The sequence below is a fragment of the Columba livia genome, chromosome 3, assembly GCF_036013475.1.
Source record: "Columba livia isolate bColLiv1 breed racing homer chromosome 3, bColLiv1.pat.W.v2, whole genome shotgun sequence".
NCBI lineage: Eukaryota > Metazoa > Chordata > Aves > Columbiformes > Columbidae > Columba > Columba livia.
This window is the reverse complement of record NC_088604.1, coordinates 102,710,456-102,731,341: the sequence shown is the minus strand read 5'-3', so window position 1 is coordinate 102,731,341 and position 20,886 is coordinate 102,710,456. Positions and strand designations below refer to the sequence as shown.

Here is a 20,886-nt window from a genome sequence, read left to right as displayed (position 1 = left end):
AGAGGCAGGATCCAAGTTAAACAGTCCATTGACTTGACTCAGGACAACTCTTGCGAGTCAAACATTATTTGTGTATAATTCACTTTTCTCCCAAAAAACCTGATGGAGCAGGCTGGTGGTAGGTTTGTTGAAATGGGTGAATGCAACTCCCCACCTCATTGCCAGTCACCTTCAAAATGGGGAAAGCCCTGGCAGAGATGCTGGGCAGCGTGGGGAGGGAACCACCTCTGGCTCCTGGTCACATCATCTAGGTAAGCTCTCCTGGACCTCTCACTTTTCTCTTGTGTGAGACTAAATGTGTTGATCTGCCTCTGAACTGCTGGCATCCGGTTCAAGAACTTCTGTAATAAGTAATCAGAAACAGCAGAAGACTCTGCATTTGAAGCATCTGCATCTGATGGTGTGGATGCAGCACCATCTAGTGCTTTACAGAGATTTTTTTTACCCTCCTTCCCCAAATCAGTAGGGATGTGTTCAGGGTACATCCTTTCGTCCCTGGCACACTGCTAGTCTGTAGGCTCTTGGAAGACAAACACCACGTACTTTTGTAGCAAGTGTGTGACAAACTGGGAGGCAGAAAGTGCAAATTAGAGGTGCGTTAACATTTCAGGCCATACAGGCTTGCTGAGATGCTGTTGTGCAACTCCGACTGATACCTGCGAGGCGTCTGAAGCTCACCTGGGACTGAGCATCCTGCTTTACTTAAACCCTAACTCCAGAATCACAATAAAAGTCATGACAAACTCTTATGAAGCGTTTGCAATAACTTCAGTGCCCTCCTCTTCCTTACTCCAGCGAAGCTACAGAACCAATGCCATCCGCTGCTACTTGAGGGTATTACCTCCTATAAAACCAAAAAAGCCAAGATTTCAAGATTTAACTAATCAAAGTGCTTTTTTGTTCCTTTCTTCAGCACCCGTACATACTGTTATCCCCAGGGATGGGAGCAAACTCCTGGCTGGGAGTGAGACCGTACATGTGTGCGGGACGGCTGCGGACACAGGCAGACCGCTTTCTGCGGCGGGCTCTACCGCGGCTGGAGCAGCTACGCCAGGCAGCGGCACCAACGCGTGTGCACACAAAACACGCCGTTTCTCTGCACCCCCGGGGCTCCCCAGCGGGGTGGTCCCTGCGGGCAGGCTCTCCGGAGACTCGCCTGCGTACTCCCCGGCGCGCCGGGTAGGCTGCTGGGCGCTGCCTTTCCGCAGCGGGGGGATGTTTGCTCGCCCCCGCTGGGGCTCCGCACGCCGCGCAAAGCCGCGGGCCGAGAAGCGCTGGCGGAGCCCGGAGCGGCCTCGCTCGGTGTTAATTAACGGCCCCTTCCTCGGCTCCAGCCGCTCCTGGAGAGCTCAGACCGAGGGGGCGGGTGATGAAGCGGCACCGGGAGGAGCCGGTCGCCGTTCTGCAGCCCCTTTTCTTCTGCCTTGTTCGCGTCTCCGGAGGGCTCTTTTGGGGAAGGGGACAGCCTTGCTCCGGTGCCCGCCTCGGCTGCTCCGGGCCGCGGCACCGTGTGCGACGGGGCCATGGGGCTCCACCCCGTCCTCGCCCCAGGGGCAGCGCGACCCCGGCGCCACGTGACGCGCCGCCGCTCCCCACCCCCCATTGATACACCGCAGCGCACCGGAACGTTCCAGGCGCCGGCAGGCGCTCCGAATCGATGCCCGAGCGGCAGATCCGGCCGGCTTGCTGAGGCGGGGTTGGGAGCTCGGCGCTCGGCTAGCTGTCCCGCGGGCGGGGGAAAGCGCGGGGCGGCGGGCGCGGGGCACGGGGTGGCTCCGCGGCGGCGGCGATGGCGGAGCCGGCGGAGAAGCTGTACCGGGCGGAGTACGCCAAGAGCGGCCGCGCGTCCTGCAAGAAGTGCGGCGAGAGCATCGCCAAGGACTCGCTGCGCCTGGCGCTCATGGTGCAGGTACCGCGTGGCGGGGCCCGGGCCGGCAGGGGGGCGGGCTGACCGCGGGGCTCCACATCGGCGGCAGGGCCAGCTCGGGGGTCCGCGCCCACAGCCGTCCGGGGCCGCTCGGCCGGGCCTGTCTCCCTCGCCGCGGAGGCGAGCGCAGCCTATTTTTAGTAGCGGCGCCTTCGCCCGCCGCTCCCCGCAGCAGCCCTGCCCGTCGCCCCGGGGCGGCCCCTGGGAGCTGCTCGGTGGCCTGGGCTGTGGAGGCGTCTGGAGGTGACGCGGTGCAGAGTTCCCCGTTAAGTGCCTTAGCGGAGGGGTCGGCTCGGGGCCGCGCACAGAGGCTCTTTGTTGTCCGGAGTGGGAGGCGGGCGTAGGAGGGAGGCGAGCGCCGTGGCTTTTCTGTGCCCGGGGGAGCGTCTGTCACTCGGGGTGTGCTGTAGCGGGTCAGGGACATCTCCGTTCTGTGCGCGCTTTGCATACGAGACAGGAAAAACTGAGACCCGAAACGCGTTAGAGACCGTGAACAGCCCCATGTTTTTCCCCTCCCAGCACGGAGAGCTGCAGGGTTGGCGGGCAGGCTTGGGCTGCCAGCCGCAGAGAGGTGTTTTTACAGAGCTGGCTGGCACATTGCAGACATGAAACAGAGAGCCGAACTGCAATTAGCAGACTGAACGCGAAGGCATGTTTTGCTGTCAGCAGTCCTCAAGTTATTTGCCTTTTGGGGAAAGCGACTTGCTCGTTTCCTTGCAAAATGAAGGGAAGGGCTCCGTCTGGGGTCGGAGGGCTGGGATTTGTGCACAGCCCCGTGCAGCCGTTTTGTCTGGCGTGAAATCGCACGCTGTTGTGGGAAGATGGGGAGGGAATCGGCAAACGCCGCTCTCAGCAGGTCGCTCGGGAAGGGCGAAGAGCTGCCGTCCCAGGCGGCGGGTCTTGGGCTGGTTCTACCTAGGGGGGTGAAAAGGTACCTCCAGCGTTCAGGTGGTGCAGAGGGACGGCGGGCTGAAGGTGGTGTGTGTGCCTTGTGAAAGACAGGCGAACGCGCGTAGGTGCATTTGTGGAAGGGTAGCAAGGACGCGGGCTGCGAACGCGAGAGCTGAGCGCTGCGGTTGGGCGCTGAGGCTGCCAGCCGCCTGAGGAGCCATTTCTGGAGAACGGAGCGGTCTGTGCGGCCGAGAGCCGCTTGTGCCCCGGGAGAGGCTGCCCTTGGAGCTGCCGAGGAAGGGCCGGGGCTGGCGGGGCTTGGCTCCCCGCGGGAGTGCCCGGCTGGCGGGGCTGGAGGCAGGAGCTGGTTCCCCGGAGGGGAAATACCGCTTTTGCTGTTGTTCCCCAGAGCCTCCGTCCCCCGGGAGGGCTGTTCGGCCCTGCAGTGCCAAGCTGCAGCGTTTGCTCGCACGTGTTCCGGCTGCCTTCTCCTTTTGTTTCTTCTGCTGCCCTCCATCGGTGTCTGCTCTGCTCCTCCTCCCCTGCTCCGGCTGCTGCTTCTCCGGTTCCCTCACGTTTGTTATCCCTGCCTGTCTTGTATTTCTCCAGCAGTTTAAGCTGATGCAAGGCAGTTTTGCCTTCCTCAGGCTGGGCCCTGAGGGACTGCAGTGTGCATTGGCTCAGGGAGCCGGGGAGAATGGGTGTGTGTGGTTCTGTAGGGTTGCGTTTATTCAGTGATATTCTGGTGGCAGGTGGAGGGGGACAGCTGGGTTTGCAGCATCCATCACAGAGCCACTGCGTCTTAGCCAACCATCTCCCCAAAACTGCTGGACTTACACCAGCCCCTGATGATTTTTTAATTTTTTTTTTTTTTTCTCCTCTCAAACACTCTTGAATTTGCTTGATCTCTCCTGGAAAGGGCTCTCTCCCTGCTGCCAGTTTTTGTGCCAGCAGAGCACTTTCCATAGCCTGAGCATCTCCCACACAAGGGCCCGGATTTCACCGGAGCACCCGGGCCCCTTGTTTCCTCTGGGGAAATCCCCTGCAGAGCAGCCTCTGCACCACGGCCTTCAGTGCACCGAGGTCTTTTGCAAATTGTGCAGAAGGAGTTAAAGGGAGGCCCAGACCAAGTTGTTATCTAGGTTCTATTTGTACTATAGCTGCCTTTTTTTTGTTGTTTTCACGTGAGGAGCTCTGAATGACAGTGGGATGCTTGGTGTTTGGCATGGGGCAGGCACTGAGGCCCTGCGTGGCTTCTACTTTTGCTTCTGGATGGACCCAAACTGTTTCTGTTATCTGCATGTGCAATGTGGAAACGAAATGGTCTCTTCTTTTTCCATAGTTTGTTTAGGAAACCATGGCCTAGAGACAGGTAATCTGGGAGAAGTTCTGTAAACAAGGTCTGTTTCTCCTGGAGGCCTTTCACTTCCCACACAGCTAGAAGTCGTGCTGCAGGAGCACAACTACATGTGGTGGAGAGCTCGCTGTTTGCATGGTTGTCCTGAAGACTGAGCCAGCTCGGCACCCTTCCACACACCCCGGTGCCTTATGCCCTCAAAGCCTTTGTCTTGGTTACAGAGCCATGAGTCCTTTTCAGGGAGAACTCTGAGCCCAGAGCTCAGGGGTGACCAGTTGTCAGTGCCAGAGCTGCGTGTGCCGTGTTGAGAGCAGCCCCAGGGTGGCTGCTGGGTGGCTGTGGTGCTGTGAGGGTAACTGGGTCATCCAAATCCTGGCTTGTGGGAAGAGCCCAGCTGGAAATACAAATGTCAGCTTACACTTTTGCTTGATGGTTAGTTGTAATCGGGGCTCCCAGGTCTCCTAGGCCTACCCTGTGGTCTTTGAAGCCCTTTCCTCCTCCTTCCTGCTCCTGCAGGAAACTGCTGTTGTTTTCAGCTTGGAGATCTCCCTTCTGCTGGTGAGTGATGTGTAGAATGCTTTCCTCGATCGTTAATTCTTTGTCATCAGCAATAATAATTATTCAAAGCTGAGCATTATTAGTACAGCGGGTATTCGTGTGCATTCCTTGGAGCCAAACCGCTATACGGTTATTTTGTCTGATGTGTAACCGGAACGCTGCCAGGTTGGTACTCAACGTGTCTGAGTCACGGGCAAGCGGAGCACTTCCACGGCGAGGCTGGTGCAAGGCAGGGCGCTCTTTAGCTGCACTTCGGGGAGGACATGGGCGATGTTTCTGTCCCGCTGCAGGACTTTGCCAGGCTCTGGTGTTTCCCTTAAATCTTGCTTCTGGCTTCTGCAACCCCCTCAGGAATTTCTTCAGGCCACAGTCCTTGGAGCTGCTCCTCCTGTCTTATGCCTGGCGATGGGCTCTCCAGAGCATGAACGGTTTGCATGAGAAGTGGTTCTCAAAGAGCTTGCGCGTTGCACTGGGAGGTCCTGCAGAATGAGGCCAGCAGCCTCCTGTGCTGCAGCCATCCGAAAGGAGGTTGTAGCAGATGAGCCTTGTGCTGGTACTTGTGTTACTTCTTCCACAACCTCTGTTTTGCTTTGCTCGTGCCTGCAGATGGCCTGATTCTCATAGAGAAGAAACCTCTCTGTGTCTGCTCAGGGTTGGCATAGCCACGCTGAGGCTATGACCTTTTTGTTTTGAGTAAAACAGATGGGCTAAGCAGCAGGGTGATGAACTGGTTAAGCTAGATAAATGCTCCTTCCACATATATCCCCTTCGGGACCTCTCTTCAGCAGCCTGTCTGTCATATGAGATTTTCTCTTAGACTTTGGCCTAAATAGTATCCATCTCTTAATTAAACAACAAAAAAACACTTTTGTTTACCCAGGTACTCCTTTTTATCTTCCCCCCCTCCACCTTCTTGATTCTGAGTTGCTTCATTGTGGCCTACTGTGCTTTCTTCCTAGTCGCCCATGTTTGATGGCAAAGTCCCTCACTGGCACCACTACAGCTGCTTCTGGAAGCGAGCTCGAATCTTGTCCCATGCAGACATTGACGGCTTCCCTGAGCTCCGGTGGGAAGACCAGGAGAAGATCAAGAAAGCCATTGAAACTGGAGGCCCTGGAGGAGGTAAGCAGAGGTCTTCTGGTGTTTGGAGGTTCAGCTGGAGTTGTGCTCTCTCTTCTCAAGCTGTCATTGTGGTTATTTGATTGCTGTGTCCCTTCCGCAAGTGGTATCAGAAGAATTGTGACATCTCCACGCTCCAGGGGTAGGATGCTGGCGGTGTGATCTGGCATGTTAAATCAACAAGGGAAAAAGCCAAGTCGGTTGCCAGATGTGTTTCCAAATATTTCTTATTGTCGTGATTGATGTATTTTGTTTTCAGTTCTTTAATATTAACGAGTGTTGTTGAAGTATGTTATTTTAATGGTACCTTCACTGCAGCATGTGGTTATAGTAGGTCTTTGTAATTATTGCACTGTGAACTAGTGGCTCAGGGGACCAAGTGAGAAGGGTCTAAGGACAGACCGGACTAAACTCGCCATATCCCTGTAAACCAGGGATGCTGGACAGTTTTAGAGTTATGTCTGCCTGTTGAAATGCATAATACAAAAAAGAGAAGTTCTGCTTGGAAGCAGAGCTGTTTATTACTCCTGTTACAGTCAGTTCTTCAATAAGATCTCATTTTACACTACTTGCAGGAAAGAAGTAAAAAGGGTCAGCTCTGTGCACCTTTGGAAGTCTTTTAAAATCATTAAATAAGCAATCCTGTACATCTGCTACTTGGCTATTTAAAGAACTTGTTCTATTTTAAAAGTGCTTTTGGGCATGGACTGCTTATCTTGCTCTGTATTCAAATTCTTGACAGATATGTTGCTGGAACACAGAGGTTTATTAATCCAGACTGCTAACAATCTGGGACAGAGAAGAAGAAAATAAGGGAATGCCTTTTAAAGCTGAACTCTGTATTTGCTTTGTTCTCCAGGAAAAGGAGGGGAACAGGAAGGAGGTGGCAAGGCTGAAAAGAGCCTGAATGACTTTGCTGCAGAATATGCCAAGTCTAACAGAAGTACTTGCAAAGGCTGCGAACAGAAAATAGAAAAGGTAAAAAGCTTTGCTTAGTTCTCAGTCTCTTGTCTTTTCCCCGACCGGGTCCAATTCATCGCTCAGGTGTTGTAGGCTGGGCTTCCAACCTGCGGATGCTTCCCTTCACTTGGGTCTTAGAACAGGCTGGAACACCAATCGCCAGCGTTTCTGTGGCAAGACAGCCATCCCTATCTGCAGCTTTTCCTGCTTGTTGCAGACTGCAAAGGTTTTGGCTTCTTCCGCCTCCTCAGCCAGACCAGCTCTGCTTGTATGCAGTTTGTTAACTCCGTGAAAGCAGACAAAAACAGCGATGCAGCTCTGTTGTTGAACATGTCTTGGTGCTCTGCTTTTAAAGATGGTTGGCAAAATGAAGCTGTGAGCCTGTGATTGATGTGAATAGACCTGCCAGTTGGGTGAAGCTGGCAAGGGCCGAACACTTCTTCCACGCTCAGGATCAGAGCATCCCCACACGAAGGAAGTCAAGGAAGGGAGCCAGGAGGCCTGCGTGGTTGAGTAGGGATCTGTTGGGTATGCTCAAGCAGAAGAGGAGAGTTTACAGGTCGTGGAAGCAGGGGCTGGCTGCTTGGGAAGAATATAAGGCTGCTGTTAGAGGATGTAGGAAGGCAGCTAGGATAGCCAAGGCCTCCTTAGAATTACAGCTGGCGAGAGGGGTCAAGGACAGCAAAAAGAACTTTTTCAAATACATAGCAGATAAAACTAATACCAGAGGCAATGTAGGCCCACTGATGAACGGGGTGGGTGCCCTGGTGGCAGAAGATACAGAGAAGGCAGAATTACTGAATGCCTTCTTTGTCTCTGTCCACTCTGCCGGAGGCTGTCCTGGGGAGCCCTGTACCCCTGAGACCCCGGATGAAGCCAGGTCAATGGAGGAGTTTGCTTTAGTCCATGAGGACTGGGTTAGGGAGCAATTAAATAGTCTGGACATCCATAAATCCATGGGTCCAGATGGGATGCATCCGCAGGTGCTGAGGGAGCTGGCTGAAGTCATTGCTGGACCGCTCTCCATCATCTTTGCCAAGTCTTGGGAAATGGGGGAGGTGCCCAAGGATTGGAGGAAAGCAAATGTCACTCCAGTCTTCAAAGAGGGCAAGAAGGAGGACCCGGGTAATTATAGACCGGTCAGCCTCACCTCTGTCCCTGGGAAAGTAATGGAACAGCTTATCCTTGGTGCCATCTCAAGGCATATCAAGGATAAGAGGGTTATTAGGGGCAGTCAGCATGGCTTTACCAAGGGTAAGTCATGCTTGACCAACCTCATAGCCTTTTATGAGAATGTAACAAGGTGGATGGATGATGGCAGAGCGGTGGATGTGGTCTACCTTGACTTCAGTAAAGCCTTTGACAGTCTCCCACAGCATCCTCACAGCTAAGTTGAGGAGGTGTGGTCTGGACAATAGAGTAGTGAGGTGGGTTGCAAACTGGCTTAAGGAGAGAAGCCAGAGAGTGGTAGTCAATGGTGCGGAGTCTAGTTGGAGGCCAGTATCTAGTGGACTGCCTCAGGGGTCAGTATTGGGGCCAATATTATTCAATATATTCATTAACGATTTAGACGAGGGAATAGAGTGTACTATCAGCAAGTTTGCTGATGACACCAAGCTGGGAGGTATGGCTGACACGCCAGAAGGCTGTGCTGCCATCCAGCGGGACCTGGACAGGCTGGAGAGTTGGGCGGGGAATAACCTAATGAAATTTAACAAGGGAAAGTGTAGAGTCCTGCATCTGGGCAGGAACAACCCCAGGTTCCAGTATAGGTTGGGAAATTACATATTAGAGAGCAGTGTAGGGGAAAGGGACCTGGAGGTCCTGGTGGACAACAGGATGACCATGAGCCAGCACTGTGCCCTTGTGGCCAGGAAGGCCAATGGCATCCTGGGGTGTATTAGAAGGGGGGTGGCTAGTAGATCGAGAGAGGTTCTCCTTCCCCTCTACTCCGCCCTGGTGAGACCACATCTGGAATATTGTGTCCAGTTTTGGGCCCCTCAGTTCAAGAAGGACAGGGAACTGCTGGAGAGGGTCCAGTGTAGGGCAACAAAGATGATTAAGGGAGTGGAGCACCTCCCTTATGAAGAAAGGCTGAGGGAGCTGGGTCTCTTTAGTTTGGAGAAGAGGAGACTAAGGGGGGACCTCATTAATGTTTATAAATATATAAAGGATGAGTGCCATGAGGATGGAGCCAGGCTCTTCTCGGTGGCAAACAATGATAGGACAAGGTGTAATGGGATCAAGCTGGAACACAAGAGGTTCCGCTTAAATTTGAGAAAAAACTTCTTCTCAGTGAGGGTGCCAGATCACTGGAACAGGCTGCCCAGGGAGGTTGTGGAGTCTCCTTCTCTGGAGACATTCAAAACCCGCCTGGACATGTTCCTTTGCGACCTCACTTAGGGTGTTCCTGCTCCAGCAGGGGGATTGGACTAGATGATCTTTAGAGGTCCCTTCCAATCCCAAACATACCTTGATACTGTGATACCAGTGCTGCTATGCTTGTGTCTAGAGAAACATTGATGACTGTTGTGTGGACATTTCCTTGTTGGAGCATGAAGTATTGCAGTCTAAAAGCTCCTAAAACAACTACTTGTTTGGCATCTGAAAAGTAATTTGCAGTATGACAGGGTGAGATTGTATTAGCGCTCATGCTTGAGTGGTAGGGCATGAAGTTGTTTTTTAGAGTTGCCTGCATGGGGATTTATCATATGAGTTTTGCTTGTTCAGGCTTACTGAGAGTTGGGGAGTTGGAGTAAAGACTACAGGATTATCTGTTTTGAGTGGTTTTTCAACAGAAAACTACGTTAAAAGCTGTTTTTTTTTTTTCAGCCTAGAAAGGGTATTGAAGAAAGCAGAGGAACCGTAGTGAAAGAGCTTGAACAAAAGTTGTAGGCTTTGACAGGGGAACTGTTGCTGTTTTACAGGTGTTTAGGAAGCATCACGTTGGTAACTCGTTAACACCCTGCCCTTACCAGAAGGGCCTAACAATTGCTTTTGTGTTGCTTTAATCTGCCTCAGGGCCAGATCCGGATTTCCAAGAAGATGGTGCATCCTGAGAAGCCGCAGCTGGGAATGATAGATAACTGGTACCACCCGGACTGCTTCGTGAGCCGCCGAGCGGAGCTGGGCTTCCTCCCGGTGTACGGGGCCACCCAGCTCCTGGGCTTCAGCATCTTGAAAGCTGAAGATAAAGAAACTCTGAAGAAGCAGCTCCCGGCTACCAAGAGTGAAGGGTATGTGGGGTTGCAATAAATTGCCTTGTCTAGAGGAGCCATTGCTTGCCTTCAAGTGCATCCATGATAAATGTTTTGTGACATTGTCTCTCTTAAAAGAATATTGGTCATAGGAGGATTTGGTCCTTCCTGTGACCTTAGGCAGATGACAACAGACAAATTCCCTGTCCCTTGGAGCCTGCAGTCCTCTTGCCCCCATTACTGCCTTGAGAAAGTGCAGAGACTGGCAGCTGTGACTTGAAGGACTGATGCAGGGCTTTCAACCTTAAAATAACGTGTGCTTAATACAAATGGATACTGGGTTCTGTGCCTGCTTGTGTGATGCTGTTATCAGTGATGGTTTCTCTGCTCTAACCACTTGTTAGACAATTGATTTGACATGTCTTATCTATGAGCTGCTGATCTGTGACAGGCACTGAATCTGATAATGGTGTTTATTTGGCACGTACTGTTTACACTTGGATGCTTTTCTTTGCTAAATCTTTCATGGTATAAGTGAAACTTCATTGCCTCGCATTTAAATTTTTAGTTGAGGCTCTTGATGGAACTTATACTGACAGAGAAGCACTTCCAGGTGGCTTGCTAGCTTGGGTCAATCTTTCTCTGTTAATGAAGACTTTTGTTATTGCTTTTTGAAGTGCCTTCGCCTAGATTCATGCTTCATAACACAAGCTAGCGTTGCATTGTCCCCACGGAGGAAGGAACATAAGGTGCTTCTGCGTCCTACAAGTAGGAAAGATCTTGTTTTTATGAAACATTGTCCTTCTCCATGTACCTTATAGGATGAATTCAGCTTTGCTTTTGCAAGGATTCACCATAGAACTGTTCAGTGAGAGTGATGGTTGGTTCTGAGAAGCTGTAGCCACCTCAAATCTGTGCAGTCTTTGTCAGTATTGGCCCTCCAGATGTGGCTGATGGGCATGGCGTACCATCCAGAGCCGTGCGTGTGTGTGTGTCATCCTTGGACACAGGTAACAGAGCAGAGCAGGCGTTAACTGATCTGTATATTGAGAGGCTGCTGTTCAACTTCCATGCTTTATTGTTGGTCACTCCAGAAGCGTCCCACAGTGCTGTGGGTGCTGTGGAGATGGTCCTGCAGTGTCGCAGGAGCAGGTGCTCCTGCCAGATCCCCATGAGGTTCTGTGCTGTTCACCTCTCTGGGCCGTGCTACTGGAGGCTGAGATGAGCTGTGTCCATCTGCACGGCAGCCGGACGTCTTCTCACACAGGCATTTCACCTCTGTGTGCTGCAGGGTGTAAGGAGAAGTGGAGCATTTTAATGCAGCTTTTCAAGCAGTCCTTAGCTTTTTGTGCCGAGGCGCGTGTTCCTCTTCGTCCTAGAGCAGTGTGTGAGTTTAACAGGGTTATTTGTAGTTTTTTCCTGTGTCTTCAGCAAAGCCCTAGAGATTTGACCGTGTAAGTGTTTTGCTTGTCTGCCCTGACTCTGCTTTTCTGGGCCACTCCTGGGATGCTATGCAAAATGTGAAGGCTTTGCAAAGATAGGCCACAGAGTAGTTTGCCAAGTCACAGTGTAAATAAAAGCTGTGAACTGCAGTGGAAAAAAGCTTAGACTGGTGATGTAGGGTAATGTGAACCAGGACCTCACGCCAGAAAAGCAGCAGGAGTCTCATCTTCCCTGCTTTCTAAGCACTGCATGAATGAGGCCCTCAACCGTGAAGGTGCTGGCTGGCTCTTACGCTGGCTCTACCTTTCTTCTGCTGTTTGAGCCAAAGGTGTCAGGGGTCAATTGGAAAAATAGTTGCCTGTCAAACAAACTGAATGAGTGAGAGTGTAAATAAACAACGAGTGGAGAGGTGTGGTGTGCTTCCTGGTGATTTTTCTGCCAAGCATAGGAGTTCTGGAGAAGTCAAAAGAAAAACACCCCAGAAGCTTGAATGAGATGTAGTTACGTCTGATAATTCATCTTGTGCATTCAAGCAGATAACAGAAATTAATGACAGAAATTACGGCATATTACAGAAATTGTTACAGCATCTGCTGTAGGTGAGATTCTCAAAATGATTTTTAAAGATATTTCTAATTGTGCTGCATCCAAGTTACATCTTGACTCAGATGTCTCTGCAATTCAGATGTGACACATCCAAATTCGTGTGCTGCTCCTACATGTCTAGCCCTTGCTCCGAGGGGAAGCCTATAGTGTGGGACTGCCCTGTCAGCCCTTTCCGTAAGGACAGCAGCGTGACATTCCTATTGCAGATGAGAGAAGTGAGGTGCCAGGCAGGGATAGGGATACCGAGAGTAGGTTAGAAAATCCCTTCCCTCTGAAGGGCAAAAATGGGAATGTTTCCTGCAAGGATCCTGGCACTGTTCCTCAGTCGGCTCTGGTCTCCCCTGGCCTACAGGCTGTCGTGCCCGAGCACAAGCACTTTGCAGGCCTGGTGTGTCCTTGCCAGCAGCTTCTCTGTGGGAAGAGTGCTCACGTACCGATGTAGGAAATGCAGGAGCAGCTTGCGAGCTCTCTTTGACTGTGCTTCTTCAGTAGCATGTGTTTGGCCCTCCTGCCCCGAGCTGTAATACTTTCCTGTATTTTCTGCCTCACTTGTTGGGGTAGAATTGCTGCCCAGGACTGGAGCAAAGTGTCATTGCGGAGATGTCACGCAGCACTGGATTAACTGCAGAGGTTGCCTAAGGCAGAGGGTAAATACTCAGGTCAGGAACAATCTGGCGGTGCTTTACAGGGAGGAGGAGAAAAAGGGGGTTGTTTCTTGCTATGTTTTACAGCTATCATGAGTGTCCTTTCCACCCTTCACTTTCACTGTTGGAAGGACGTGAAAAATGGAATGGGTGGCAAGGAAGGGCCAGGCTAGTGTGTGACAGTTCACCTCCCTCTTCTTGAAAGTCAGAATAAATCCTGTAGTTGTGTATCCCCCATGAAGGTGAGAAGTGGTTTGTGTTGGCTGGTAAGTCCCAGTCCTTCGAAGCGAGCTGTCAGGCCGTACCTGTTGTGTGCAGGCAGCCTGTCCCTTCCCCAGCAGAAGGGGTGTAGACAGTGGCACCCAGCTGCTGTTTGTGACTCTCAGTGTTTGGTCCCGAGGATGGCCGATGAAGTGACTCTGTGTGGAAGTGACTGTATTTTGTCAGTTGTTTTAAGATTTGCTATTTTGGAAGGATGCGAGGTGAATTCAGCTTTGCCGTTCCCTTCTCCAGGCTGTATGAAATTATGATTAGTGTTTGGTTTAGACATTGGACATAGCCAGGGACAAAAGAGAGAGGCGTGACTGACAGCTTTATGCCTCTCTGCAGTTGGAATGGTCCTTCCCGCTCCGTGGTCCGTTCAAGTGGCTGGAACAGGTACAGTAATTACTCTTGGGGAGAGCAACCCGCTGTCCCCTTGACTCTGAGGAGGAGCTGCCAAGAGTGCGAGTCCCTGCTGGAATTTGGATGGTTTCCCTGGGTCACGGGGCCTCTCGGCAGGGTGGTTGCCTTCCAGCGGTTGGTGTGCTGCCTTTCCTCCCTTTGGGGACTGGGAGACAAGTTACGACACAGGAGCGAGTGCTGGCTCACCAGAGCCAGCCTGACTGTCAGCCGACTGAGGGAGAGGCACTGCAGATGCACAGCGTTTGGGCACCCATCCTAAATACTTCATAATAAATTATTAAGCCCTCTGGCTTCAGAAGGTGCAGCAGAGCACTTTGTACTCAAGCTGATGTGCTTTCCCCTGATTGTGTTGTGTACCTTTTGCTGTTAAAGAAGTCGTCATTCTCATGGTGGGGCTCAGTGGATGCTCAGGTCTTGCTCCTTGCTGAGGAGGAGTGGGGGTTGCTTGGCCTGGAGACTTTGGAAGGCACAGCTCTGTGTGTGCTGTATCCAGTCCTGCCACACTGGTTCCCATTTGCTGATTTAGGAAACGATATGGAGTTTTTCCTCAAGAAATGTGACTGCTGGTAGCACAGCAGGGCTGTTGTCCCCGCTGGGGCAAGGCACCATGCAGCATAGCCACAGCTTCACAAATAGGGCCTTGCAGGGGGACAGCTGAAAGATGAATTCTGCAAATCTGGTGCCTTGAAGACTTGCAGAGTGCTCTGAATGATGGTTTGGTCAGAGGTGCTAGTGACAAGTGAGTGGTGGCCACTGTAAGTAAAATGAGAACTTGGCCCAGTTTTCAGGCCAAGACAGTTACTGGAACTTACAGGTCTCTCACACGTGAGTCTTCAGAAGAAAAGTGCCTTTTAACATCATCCTGCAGCTTTATAGCTAATAAGCTGTCATACAGCATTAGTCTTAACAGTAGCAAAGCACTGGAAAGGAAAATGTTTAAAATTGTAAGTAGGAGAGCAATCAAGAATGTCAACTTTATGGCTCAACCGTCAGCCACAGCTTATAAAGCTAAGACAGATGCTTTCTTAAGAAGAAACCTGGCTGATGTTTCAAAACGGTAGCAGCTCTGTCAAAATGAAGTGCAGGATCCAAGCTGTGCTTGTGCTCTGTCTCAAGATCCAGACCCATCCTGCCTCAAGTGGGGCAAAATTTCCCTTTGTTTCCCACGAGGAGAGCACACGCTGATTTGATTTATTGATATTGATGTATTTTAAAACCAGGCAGACCAAGGGGGTGACATGACTTGACTCTGGAAACATAAATTATCTTACTCCGAGGTCTCTTGTCATTCTCAAGTCCGCCAAAATCTTCCACATTTCATTTGGCTTCCTCTTCTTTCCAGTCTTTCTTGAGCAGCATTTTCTGCAACTTCTCCCTGCACAGCTCTAAGGCCCCAGCTAATGACAATGAATTTCCTTGCACACAACTGCACAGCAGCACATCACAAAACTGCTGTCAGCATGGGAGCACTTGCAAGTAGAAACTTCCTCCTGTCTGATTTCAGATACGTTACTTCATTCCAGTCTGAAGAGAAACTAGCTGGGAAATATCTATTTTCCCAGCGTATTAGCTTACTAAATTTACAAAGTTTGCTGTCCTTTATTTCAAAGTGGACTGTCTTAAGTTGAAAAATCAAGCTGCTGATTCAGCTGAAAGGCACCATAGTCTTTTAATCTGCATTGCTTCACCTCCTCAGATTTGGAGAGGTACACTTACATTCAGTGATTCTTAGATATGCCTGAGGTGTAAATAATACAAGTGTAGATGAATATGCCTGAAAATGTTGCAATATTTCATGTGCTCTTCTGCCAGACCGTAGTTACCCTGTGGAAAAGTTCTAAGTATACCTGACCTGATTGAGGTGGCTCAGTTGCAGAGCCGAGTACATGCCTACAATCTAGCCCTGAGGAATTTGGAAAATGGGTTTGCCTGCCAAAGCTGAGGATATTCAAGCCTCTGCAGATATCGGCAGTCAGTAAACTGAGCTCTGGTAACTGTTGGACAGGCATTTAAATAACTTCCTTTCTTGTGTATGTGTTTTGTTTTTCTCTATTAGAAAGAGAAAAGGAGAAGAGGTAGACGGAAATGTGACTGTGAAAAAGAAGCCGAAAAAGGAAAAAGAGAAAGAATCAAAGCAGGAAAAACAGCTGAAGGTGAGTTTTAGCTGACCACATCCTAAAAATGGCTTTGTTAGAAGCATGTGGTGTCAGGCACTGACCCCGAGCGGCTCTGTACCTCCTGCCCAGACACCGCAGAGCTGCAGCACAGCAGGTCCTTGTGTCCTGGCACACGAGGTGCCCTGTCGTGTCTCCAAAGCTTTGCTGAAGGCAGTTCCCCCTGCTGCTTTCTCCTGAGAGACAGGAAGTAAGTTCTCTAGGGCTTGTGCTTATTGGATTTAAATAGATTAGGTTAAATGCCTTCTCTCCTGGGGAGGCTGGTTCTGTGGTCCTTTCCGTATCATCTGGTTGTGGTGGCTAAAGCTCTGAGCCTGAGCGCTGTTGCAGAAGAGCTTGGAAAACAATAAATAGCTCATTGTGAAAATTAGACAGAGGTAAAGTGCAGAACTAGATTATGAGAAATTGTATCTTTTTCACTCTCTGGGGAGATGTATTCAGTTATTGAGTAGAAAGTGTGATAGAGCACAGCTTTCTACCTTTCATTTTCTAGAATATTGTGGGAAGAATTCTCAACAGAACATCAAGAATTTTGTGTTTATTGAAAGTTTGGCATCGGTACTTTCCAGTAGAAAAAATAAGCTGCTTTTTCTGCAATTGAAGTCTTAGTAGAGCTGTAGAAAAATGGTGTGTCTGCTTTTGAACAAAAGTTTTCTTTTTTTGTTTTGTGGCAATACCTTAATTTTCAACAAAACTTAGTTGAGACTTTACCAAGGTTTTGCTGCTGCAGTGCAGATGTTTTGGTCAAATCAAGGCAATTTGTGGATTAGGGTTAACTTTAGGTTCACTCTTATTTTTTTTTCTTTTTAACAGCATTTCATTGAGTATGATCATTAATGCTGAAAATTAAACCAATTAACACAGTCAGTTCTTCCAGGCTAGACTGCATTTGTACTGTAGCCAGTGGATTACATTTAGAAACTATCTGAGATACTTTAGGATGCTTCCTTGCTGTCCAACCCTTTAATCTTTTGTAGAAAGGCCAAAAAGAATGTGCAGGCTCCTTCACTGATGCAGGTGACAGATCCGTTAGAAATTCCTCTTAGGCTTTCATGGCTTAACAGAAGAACAGTGCCAGTCAGCATTTCTGATTTTGTTTTAATGCAAAACTCAAATGCAGCCACATCGCTGCTGTCGTCAGTGTCAACTAACTCGGTGGTATTTGCGAAGGCTGTTCAGAACTCGCTAAGGGTAGATATGTGACACAAACGTGGGTTCTACTCTACCTAAAAGCTGACTTGTTACTATCGCTTGTACCTTCTTATGTGGGATAGTGCTGTGAGGATTACTCCATGGCCTTTTTTCACACGTACATGGTAGAGAAACCTTGCTTTATACAGAATTCTGTAGGGATATTTCTCCACTGTAATATTGAGAAGAGAGAGTATTTGCTGAAGGCACAATGTGCTCGTGTATTCATACTGAAATCTGAAGTTTGTGGCTTTAGAGGCCTCTTGTAGGTTTTGCGGTAAAATGTGTGACTTTCTGTTTTGGTACTGGTTCTTGGTGTTCTTTATGTGACAGTCTGTGTTTGAGATACCATGGGCTTGCTAAAACTGCACCCACATACTGCAGTTCCCAGAGTGTTATTAGCAAGCAATCGATTGCAAATAGCTAAGCTGCTGGGTTCTGTCAACAGGAGCAGACACAGCTGATCTGGAGCATCAAGGATGAGCTGAGGAAGGTCTGTTCCACTAACGACCTGAAAGAGCTGCTGATCGCCAACAAGCAGGAAGTTCCTTCAGGGGAGAATGCTGTGAGTTGGTCTGTACTTGATTTGCATGTGTGCTGGGTCTTTCAGTCGGAGGAGCTGACCTCAGCCAGTATTGCTCTGAGGTCCACGAGTCTGAAGCACGTTCCTAACACAACACTTCAGAAAGAAACTTGGTGCAAAGCCCAGTGCTTTTGTCCCAGGACTCCAATGCCGTTGCTGTTAGGCTTGCTTGTGAAGGGCTGTGTGGTGGTGTGTGGTGCTGAAATCAGTGCCTCAGTCTCAGCGATGTGCCTTTATTCTGCTGTGCCCAAACTGGTCCGTGGTTTTTTTGTTGCTGGCTCTTGAAGAGCAGGATAGTTATGGCACCTCATGTCGCCTCCCTCAACTGTTAAATTATGCAAAAAGAAGCAAAAACTGCAGAAATTCTTCCTAGTATCTTTTCTAAAAACAGTAACTTCTTTATCTGTGGAACTTGTGGGTGTCTTCTCTATTTCAGAGCCACACATTCACTTCAACTATTTGTATTTATTAAGACTTTGTAAGGACTGTGGGCTGGGATGTGAGAAGTGTCTAGACTCAAAAAGGTCAAGAAATACACTCTAGGCAGGAACATCTGGACTTGTCTGAGCCGACATTCCCACCTACCTACTCATGAGCTCTGATGCAGTGGCTCGTCTTCTTGGCTGTTCTAGCAGGGCTGCCTGGTGAGGTGCGGTGTGGTGGGTATGTTCTCTGGAACGCTAAATCTGGATAGGAGAGACTGTGAGCTGTTGATGTGAGCAGATATGGTGTGACTGGTCTTTAGGGTGTTATAAATCACTCAGTTCTGGTAAGAGTCTTGGGTTTTGTGCATTGTATGCATGACAAGCGCTGGAACCATCTATGCCTGCGTACCAGCAACCTGACAGTTATTTGCTTGTGCATCCCAGTGTGATGTAATGTGTGGGCTTCCAGCCTCCTTCTGCCATGACCTGTGTTGTATTTTTTGTTGCTTTAGATTTTGGACCGAGTAGCAGATGGGATGGCATTTGGAGCCCTGCTCCCGTGCGAGGAGTGTAAGGGGCAGTTTGTGTTCAAGAGCGACGCATATTACTGTTCGGGGGATATCACTGCCTGGACTAAGTGTGTTGCTAAAACACAGACTCCCAACAGGAAAGACTGGGTGATCCCAAAGGTGGGTGTTTATTGCAAATTTGATAATCTGAAGCACATTTGTAAACTGATGTTACATCTTGTAAGGAGATGGAATAAGCAGCAGTCAGTGTTGGATGCTGGAGAGCAGGGTCCTGCAGTGCTGAACAGCTGCAACAGTGGGAAAGTCCTGTCTGGGGCAGATGGAATAAGCAGCAGTCAGTGTTGGATGCTGGAGAGCAGGGTCCTGCAGTGCTGAACAGCTGCAACAGTGGGAAAGTCCTGTCTGGGGCAGGCAGCTAAGGGATAACTACATCATTTTTTTTTTTTCAGTAGCACCAAATTGAAAGACGTGTTCCTGATTTTATTTGTAACCCATCATTTACTCTCCTCTAGCTTTCTTTTCACAGTCAGTAGGGTGAGTATTTGCCTGCCTTAGTATGAATGTGTCAGAAATCCTTTCCAAGACCTGCAGTAAATGCCAACATCTGGCCAGTGCTCAAGTTAGCCTTTAAATCTTACAATAGTATTTGCTGGTTTTAGACTGTACTTATTATTCTATTCCACAGGAGTTTCGGGAAATCCCTTATCTGAAGAAATTTAAGTGTAAGAAGCAGGACAGGGTGTTCCCTCCAGATGCTGGGACTGGGAACTCTGTGCCTCCTCCCTCCGCATCTGCTCCTCCGACAGAGACGGTGTCCGCACCCAGAGGTGAGCAGCTGGCCGGGCATGGCTCAGGGAGGTCGGGATGGTGGGTAGGGCTATTCCCAGCTGGACAAATGTGCCAATCCCAACAGGCATGCTGTTCTACTGCCCCCAAGCAGGCAGTGCTCTCCTGGTAAAAAACAGCGTAGCAGAGTCTCATGTGCTTCATCTTCCCAGCGCAGGTAGATCCTGTGGTGGGTTGCCTGGGGACATGGGCTTGAGGTTCTGGTTGGTTTCTATCAAATCATTTGGGGTATTTGTTGGTGGTGAGGAAATGATGTGTTTGCAAGCTGAAGCTTGAAGGCCACTGTTGCAAAATGTGTCCCAAGGGAGACCTGCTGTGAAATGCCTTCTTGCTTGGTTTTGGTTTCTTGGGAAACATCCAGGAACCTCCATAATGCCAGATATTCCATATCGTGTTAGGTTTTAAGGGCAAAAGCTTTTTCGGGAGTTGGTTGGTTTCTTTTTTAGGTCCCCCATTGGGATTTGGCTTTACCAAACACTGATTCCCTTTGTGCAAAATAGATATGTTCTCTCCAGCCCACAAACTGGCAAAAGGTTGGACTCCAGAAATTCCTTGTAGGCTGTTGGAATGAGATGCATGCTTTGCTGGTGTAGCATGTCCACTAAGAGCAGTGCTGACCTCTTATTCACCCTTTTTAGCCCTGGGCATAGTTTTGGGAGCAGGGGATTATTGTTACTTGGTGAAAAGGACGGGAGTAATTCTGCGCAGCTGATTTTAGCCAGATCATGTTCTTTCAGCAAAGACGACAACCCAGGTCTTGCTTCTGAGTGGCAAGTTGATTCCAGCTCCAGTGTGCTCTAAAATTAAACTCAAAACATTGACCAGAATTAAAGCCAAGTTACTTTGTGAGCAACCTAACTACTCTGAGTTGTGGGGAGAAGAAGAACCAAAATCCTCAGCTGGTCATACAGAGTTGATAGCATTTATCTTTAGCAGTGCAGATACGCTCTTAGACGCTTGCCACCTGCATTGCAAAGCGTTAACGTGAGGTTGTAATGGAGTCTCAGATGGTTCCTGACTTGTTACGGGGTTTGTGTATTATCTGTCTGTAAGATCAAGACTCAGATGTACTGTCATGCATGAACACTGTTCCTTGAAAGATAATTCTCTTTATCCAGCCCTTCAAAAACAGATTTCCTTTTGAAGAGACAGGAGCTTTCACGTTACAGTGAGTTTCTCCCATGCTGTCCAGGCATCAAAAGGAGAGGAAAGCAAAGTCTCTAGTAGCACAGTGCTGAAGCAGACTGATTTTTTTTTTTTTTTTTTAAATTATTATTTTTCTCTCTTAAAAATCAACAACAATGAAACCAAGGACAACAAAAAAAAACAGGCAGGCAAATAACATATCTACACATTAATTTTACGTGTCTTTTATAACTTCTGTATGTTGGTGGGTGCTGAGCTATGTTGCCTCTCCTAGGTGAAGAAGAGACTTCTCCCACTTGCTTAGCACAGGTCAGACCTGTTTGTCTCTCTGCCAGCTGGGCTGCTTGTACTGAGTGAGGGGGGATTCTGTCCCTTAGTGTGTGTTCTTTGTCCCGGGGCTAACGTGCTGTGTTATTTCTGAACCCCTAGACAAACCGCTGACCAATATGAAGATCCTGGTTCTTGGAAAACTGTCAAAGAACAAGGAGGAGGTGAAGAGCGTTGTGGAGGACCTGGGGGGAAAGATGACGACGACAGCTAACAAGGCCACTCTGTGCATCAGCACGCAGAGTGAGCAGCCGTACCTTGGTTACTGGGAGCACTGG

General features: G+C 49.4%; 1 protein-coding gene across 1 annotated transcript in view; it reads left to right on the top strand.

Moving 5' to 3' along the window:
• Window positions 1-1,685: 1,685 nt before the first annotated feature.
• PARP1 (poly(ADP-ribose) polymerase 1) overlaps window positions 1,686-20,886 on the top strand; it is a 37,025-nt gene continuing 17,824 nt past the window's right edge. Inside the window, exons 1-9 of the mRNA XM_065058613.1 lie at window positions 1,686-1,909; window positions 5,693-5,855; window positions 6,712-6,830; window positions 9,834-10,048; window positions 15,443-15,539; window positions 17,200-17,316; window positions 18,272-18,448; window positions 18,975-19,116; window positions 20,711-20,851. Coding sequence (XP_064914685.1) covers window positions 1,790-1,909; window positions 5,693-5,855; window positions 6,712-6,830; window positions 9,834-10,048; window positions 15,443-15,539; window positions 17,200-17,316; window positions 18,272-18,448; window positions 18,975-19,116; window positions 20,711-20,851 — 1,291 coding nt within the window. The 5' untranslated portion in view covers window positions 1,686-1,789. The remainder of the gene's footprint in view (window positions 1,910-5,692; window positions 5,856-6,711; window positions 6,831-9,833; window positions 10,049-15,442; window positions 15,540-17,199; window positions 17,317-18,271; window positions 18,449-18,974; window positions 19,117-20,710; window positions 20,852-20,886) is intronic.